The following is a 7,001-nucleotide window of genomic DNA, read 5'->3' as shown; positions in this document are numbered from 1 at the left end:
CCAACACATTTTTATTACACACAGGATGTTCGGGTCTACTGGACCCGGGGCTAATAAAAGTGTGGAAATTGTAGGTCCTGTGTACCTTTACTCTGTCCTCCTCCTGTCAGGGCCTGCTGTTAGTGTGTGTATGTTCTTGTATATGGTTTATGAGGACACAAATGTGTATAATGACATGGGTATTACAACGTAAACATGGTTTATGACGACATCTGTGTCCTCATACTAAAACATACTAAATGGTGTTTTTTGAAATTCAAAAAATGCCCAAATTTTTCTGTGATTGGTAGGTTTAGGGGTAGGGTTAGTGTAGGGGGATAGATTATACAGTTTGTACATTAGAAAAACCATTATGCCTATGGAGAGTGACCGTACACCACATATCCAAGTGAGTGTGTGTGTGTGTATGTGCATGTGTATGTGTGTGTGTGTGTGTGTGTGTGTGTGTGTGTGTGTGTGTGTTTTGTGTGTGTCTGTGTGTGTGTGTTGTGGGTGTGTGTATGTGTCTGCATGAGTGTGTGTGTGCGTGCGTGTGAGAGAGAGATTGTGTGTAAGTGTGAAAGAGAGCAAGAGTGAGTTTTGTGCTTCTACTCCTGCCATTCCCTCACGAGGTTGCAATTCTTAAATGTGATCTAACAAAGGTAAAGAGAAAATATTGACCATATATGCTGTTTATATTGCTTGTAATTGGGATGAAGTAAACATCTGTTGAGTATTTTAACATAACATTTTTGATTGTGTTGAATTAAAAACCCAAAAATGCAGCGGGTCCACCAGACCCACGAACACTGGCTGAGTAACAAAAATATGAACACCACACAAGGGTTAATTTTGTGAATTGATAAGTTTCGTTAGGTTTTGAAGAAATATACAGCTGAGTATCGTCAGCATAACAGTGAAAGCTAATGCCATGTTTCCTAATGATATCTCCTAATGGTAGCATGTACAGAGTGAACAGCAGCGGTCCTAGTACTGAGCCTTGTGGTACGCCATACTGAACTTGTGATCGATGAGACATCTCATCATTTACTGCTACAAACTGATAACGGTCAGATAAGTATGATTTAAACCATGCTAGTGCATTTTCCGTAATGCCAACATAATGTTCTAATCTATTTAAAAGAACGTTGTGGTCAATGGTGTCAAATGCAGCACTAAGATCGAGTAACACTAATAGCGAGATACAACCACAAATCTACATTTAACAATGTAAAGTAACAGAGATTGTTTTGGCTTTATAGCAGCTCTAGAATAAAGTTATTGTCCAGCTAAAGTTAGTTTTGATTTATTCACTTCCGTCGCAACGATCATTAGTTATTAACTTAGGGGTCACTAACACAACACCGTTTTAACAGAAAACTCAAGTTCTCTCTGCGCAAACTTTAAAAACACGAACCTGTGAGAACGCTGATGGCGTGCACATGCGTATTACGAGTTCAGTCTATAGGTATGCGCGTTTGAATATATGTGCGCAGGCGTGTAGTCCTTCCCTATAAACCAACCCTCAACAAACTACTTGTCTGGCCTTAAAATTTATTATAAACAATTTTATCGCTTCCGCGTAGCAACGCAAACCAGAATTATCCCGACAACGCTTTATCTGTAGAGAGGTAAAGGGAGGGGAGGGAGGCCTTCACAGGGAAGAGCCTAGTTGACACTTCAGGACTGTGTTGCATCTCTTTCTCTTACTTCTAGTTAAAGTACAAAATAAAAATAAATGAACATCAGAAGATATGTTGAAAGAACTAGTACAACTTACTGAAATAAATCATGTCTCGTAATCGCTCGATCAGTGCTTCAACCACTGATAAAACAGCTTGTAAACAATGTGTCAATGGGGGACCCCCCAGTCCCCCCCCCCCTCCACACACACACACACACACACACACACAGACAGACACACACACACACGCGCACACACACACACATTGACAGCCTCACTCTAAATAGGCCAAATATATTTTATTAAACTTATTTTGTTTTACATTATTAAATTCTCTTATAATCTTTTTTATGCTACAGATTATCACTTGATTTTTTTATCCAGTTCATTGAGTACACAATATGCTTGAAAGCACAAATAAAAAATAAAGATAAAACTATACATCCAGTCTGTCTTCAGAAACTCCACCCTCTTACAAAACCAACCAGGAAGTGACTAGTCATTATTTCTGCCTTTCATTTTTACTGAAAGCTAAAACGAGTCAGTGTAGTGAAAAACAGAGGAGGACACATTATATTATAGCATTTTTGTTTATTTCTGAATTAATCCAGATTAGATTTGAATTGTAATAGTTGTTTACTCTTTAAACCAAAGTTCAGAAAGTGAAAGTAAATTGTAGATCATTGGATATTTTACAAGACGAGGAAATGGATTCAAAATCTGTGGAAGAGCTTTCTTGTCCTGTTTGCTATGAAATCTTCAAGACTCCTGTTCTTCTGTCCTGTAGTCACAGTTTTTGTAAAGAGTGTCTACAACAGTCCTGGAAAACTAAGAAAACTCAGGAGTGTCCTGTCTGCAGGAGAAGATCCTCAAAAGATGATCCTCCAGTTATTCTTGTGTTAAAAAACTTGTGTTATTCATTGATAAAGGAGAGAAATGAGAAACGTTCACCAGGATCTGAGGAGATCTGCAGTTTACACAGTGAGAAACTCAAACTCTTCTGTCTGGAGGACAAACAGCCTGTGTGTTTAGTGTGCAGAGACTCAGAGAAACACACCAATCACACATTCAGACCCATCAGTGAAGTGCTTTCATCTTACAAGGTAAGACTAATGTTTCACATTTCATATGTTAAATACAGTGCTAAACATATAGTATTATTTGTGTATACAATAGACCAGTATTTATTTTTGTTCAGACTAAATCTCTGTGTCTCAAATCAAGCCTCTGTGGCTCCCTCTGATCACCGCCAGAGGGCAACATCGCCTGAGTACTTATCCATTTCACAGACTTCATTTTCTATGATCCCGTACCTGGTGCTGATTACACAGCTTTAAATGTTAGGCTTTTTGTTTTTGATTTCCCTGTGTATGACCCTGTACCTTGTTACGATTCTCTGATGGCTACTTACAGTACCTGTGCTCTGTCTTCCTGGATTAAGTCTGTACTGTTTGCCCTGACCCACTGCCTGGTTTGTGATTACGTCTCGGCTCTGCCTGTCGCCGTTGACTGAACTGTTTGTTGTACGAGTATCTCTTTTAATAAATCTGCAAATGCATCCTAACTCTGCTGACTCAGCGTTAACCTCTGATTTTCTACTGATATAAAATTCAAAACTTTGATCTTCTGATGTTTAGATCTTCTTGAATGTAACAGCATTGGCACAAAACATAGAAAATAAAATGTTGTCATGGGTTATTCATATTTTTTCATTAATAATATGTGATTATTACAAGACATACCAAAAAGTGATTGATACTAACATACTTTCTCTTTCTGTATTTGTATTTGCACAACCACAAATTTACAACTACATGGATATAATAATTAAGAATTGGCCATTGAAAAAAACACATTTGTTTGGTAAAAACATGATTTATTGACGTTCATCCTTTCCAAACTATATAATTAAAAATATACTTCCTGCAATTTTCAGACACAAATGCTTCCATGACAATGACCCATTCAACATATGAATAATATAACAATGAAAACATCCAAACATACAATGTTTAAACCTCTTAGAGCTGCATAAGTTTCACAGATTTCCATCTTAACCTGTAGGAGGAATTTAATACAGCACTGACGTCCTTACAAAACAAGCTCAAACATGGAGAAGAAATGAAGAAAAAGTGTGATAAAACAATTGAGCACATCGAGGTGAGGATATAAAGAGTTAAATACTCAACAATCACACACATAATTTATTATTGACATTAGTGGAGTGTGTGTGTTCATACAGCGCTGACTGAAGTGAATGTGATTTGATTTCAGTCTCAAGCTGAGCACACAGAGCGTCAGATTAAAGAAGAGTTTGAGAAGCTTCATCAGTTTCTCAGAGACGAAGAAGAAGCTACAATCACTGCACTGAGAGAGGAAGAGGAGCAGAAGAAGCAGAGGATGAAGGAGAAGCTGGAGGAGATGAACACACACATCTCAGCTCTTTCACACACAATCAGAGACATGGAGGAGATGATGAAAGACAATGACGTCTCGTTTCTAAAGGTGACAAATCAATCTGGCTTCAGTCTTTGTGCATAAAACAACTTGTATAGAGAGACTCACTGACATTGAGAATGTTTGATAAGATATTAAAATGTTTTCAAACTCTATATTTTCCAGAACTATAAAGTCACGATGGAAAGGTAAGTGAGCTGCTCGTATCTCTTCTCTCAGTGGATCTGAACTCAAATTCACTGCAGTTCTGACTCCTGAATGTTCCTCAGAGTCCAGATCTCACAGCCGGATCCACGGATGAGTTCTGGAGCTTTGATTCATGTGTCGCGTTATCTGGATAACCTGCCGTTCAGAGTCTGGAAGAAGATGCTGGAAACTGTCCAACACAGTGAGTCTCAGCAGATTTGACACCAGTGCAGAAGATAGTTCAGATATAAACACACACAACATCAACATTTGATAGAAATATATTGGTAACACTTTACAATAATTGCACTAATGGCATATTACTTACAATTAGTTAATAGTCATGTGCTTCAACAAGTAAAGTCATAACATAATGATACATTTGAAAATCATTAGTTAATGATTAATTAAAGCAGACAACTGGAAGTTGAAGTAATTACTTTGACCAACTGTGGTAATTAACGCATTAATTTACACTTTTAGTTAATAAGTTATTAAGGAATTAATACATTATGACACATTTAATTAATAACAATTCATATATTACTTAATCTATTAATCATTTAGAATCTTTATTAGTTACTGATGCAGTAATCATTAATGGTTTAGTTCTTCATGAGTGAAAAAACAAAAAAAAAACATGATTAACACATGATTATCTGTGCATTAGTTAAACATGAATTACTGCATATTAGTTTACCCGTATTGTACCAATATATTTAATCATTACAAAGTGAATCTGAACTGTATTTCAGAAAATCATCAGATCATACAGCGAACTCATAATGAAAAGTCTATTCCTCATAATCTTTATTTATGTATTAGCATACAATATTGTTTATTGAATACTGATATTAAACCTGAAGCCCCAATCCATTCTGACAGTAACTGAGAGACCATTGTTATGAGTTATGAATTCTTTCAACAAAATCTTTGTGTTTTACATTTACATTTCTAATACATCATATGTCATCCTGTAATCTGATGTTATTCTCTTTGCAGCTTCGTTGACTCTGGATCCAAACACAGCAAATCCTGATCTCACACTCTCTGCTGATCTGACCAGTGTGTCATACAGTGATGTAGGTAAAACACTTCCTGATAATCCAGAGAGGATTGACAGGTATCCATGTGTCCTGGGATCTGAGGGCTTTAGCTCAGGAACACACTGCTGGGATGTGGAGGTTGGAGACAATACACTCTGGGGTCTTGGAATAACAACAGCATCAAACCAAAGGAAGGGACTGGATTTCTTGAAGTATGATGTCTGGTGTGTGGATCACTGGAACAGCAAATACAGCTCAGAATCCCCAGAGCAACGCCTCACTTACTTCACTGTTAAACAGAAGCTTCAGCGTGTGAGAGTTCAGCTGGACTATGACAGAGAAACAGTGTCATTCTCTGATCCTGTAACTAACACACATTTACTCACATTCACATCCACCTTCAACGACACAGTCTTTCCATTCTTATATAATCACTGCACAACTTCTCCTCTGAAGATCTTACCAGTTAAACTGTTTATTACAGCAGAAAATCACAGTTAAATCTGATTCTGCTTCTAGATTAATTCAGTTTGTTAAATTATACTTCAATAACAATACTGTAATCAAAGGGTCTCATTGATCAATCACACTTAAATGTAACATTTAGAGTCAACTTAACACTTGTGCGTCCTTAAGAAAATTTTTGTCTGTTTTTTTAAATATTTTTTTCCTGTGTTAATTCCAAATTCATGAATTGTGGCACAAGTGTGTTTCTTATCTTTTTCTTTCATGAATCAATTTTACATTAAACACAAAATATTTACACTCAGGAGTCAGGACCTTAAGGAAAAAAATATCCCCATTGAAAACTACATTTCTTTTTTTTTCCTTCTTTTTTTTCTTTATCCCAGAGCCATTTAACAAACAAACATTTAACATTTTTATTCTTTTGGTATACATTGATGCATAAGGGTTAAAAATCTGATTTCTGTATTTTTTTTTAATATGTTGAACATTGGTGACCTTGAATGTGCTCTTATTATGACTGTTGTCTAAGGGGGTGTGAGTCTAAGGGGTGTGGTTCATTCATTTCTGCTGTTCAGGTGTGTCACGGTATCAAATGAGGAGAAGGATTTGCAGGTTAACAGTGTTTAATAAAAACATAAAACTCACAGCCGTACACAAAGTGATAATCCAAACAGGTGACACAGAGAAGGCAACAGAACAACCAGTGACATCAAACAATGAACCAGCAAAAAGACACACACAAAGACACAGCTTATATATGCAGGTTAATGGGAAACAGCTGGTGACAAATGATCAATGATTAACAGACAGGAGTATGGGAAATGCAGTTCATGATACATATGACAGTGAGGGGAAGAGACATCTGGTGGCAACTCAGGGAACAACACTAATACAATACAATAAACACAAAACACAGTCTCACACTGTGACAGTACTCCCCCCTAAAAGGAGTGGCTTCCAGACACTCCATAAGACCAAGCACAAAAGTTCAGGTGGGTGGAGGAACGGAGGTGGATCTGGGGGAGGGATGGAGGGTCTAGAACCCCAGGGCGGGGCCGCAGGCGGTGCAGGGAGCCAGGGCGGGGCCGCAGGCGGTGCAGGGAGCCAGGGCGGGGCCGCAGGCGGGACCAGAGACCAGAACGGCGCTGGAGACCAGGGTGGTGCTGCAGGCATCTCCAGAC

At 37.8% G+C, this 7,001-nt stretch overlaps 1 protein-coding gene across 1 annotated transcript; it reads left to right on the top strand.

Moving 5' to 3' along the window:
* The first annotated feature begins 2,129 nt into the window (after positions 1 to 2,129).
* Positions 2,130 to 6,707, top strand: LOC307170974 (nuclear factor 7, brain-like). Its single transcript, XM_079892312.1, has 6 exons — positions 2,130 to 2,766; positions 3,728 to 3,823; positions 3,938 to 4,168; positions 4,286 to 4,308; positions 4,390 to 4,508; positions 5,309 to 6,707. Exons 1-6 carry the CDS (start codon positions 2,371 to 2,373, stop codon positions 5,851 to 5,853), a joined length of 1,410 nt encoding a protein of 469 aa, XP_079748438.1. The 5' UTR covers positions 2,130 to 2,370; the 3' UTR covers positions 5,854 to 6,707.
* The last annotated feature ends 294 nt before the right edge of the window (positions 6,708 to 7,001 follow it).

Source organism: Squalius cephalus, assembly GCF_949319135.1.
Source record: "Squalius cephalus genome assembly, chromosome: 14".
Taxonomy (NCBI): domain Eukaryota; kingdom Metazoa; phylum Chordata; class Actinopteri; order Cypriniformes; family Leuciscidae; genus Squalius; species Squalius cephalus.
The sequence above is the reverse complement of the archived record's forward strand: the minus strand, read 5'-3'. Positions and strand labels throughout refer to the sequence as shown.

Excerpts from the sequence above, each read along its gene's own strand:
- LOC307170974 (XM_079892312.1), top strand. The coding sequence starts at position 2,371 with ATGGATTCAAAATCTGTGGAAGAGCTTTCTTGTCCTGTTTGCTATGAA. Across the intron at positions 2,767-3,727 it reads AAGTGCTTTCATCTTACAAG|GAGGAATTTAATACAGCACT; the intron begins GTAAGACTAATG and ends CTTAACCTGTAG. Across the intron at positions 4,309-4,389 it reads TATAAAGTCACGATGGAAAG|AGTCCAGATCTCACAGCCGG; the intron begins GTAAGTGAGCTG and ends AATGTTCCTCAG.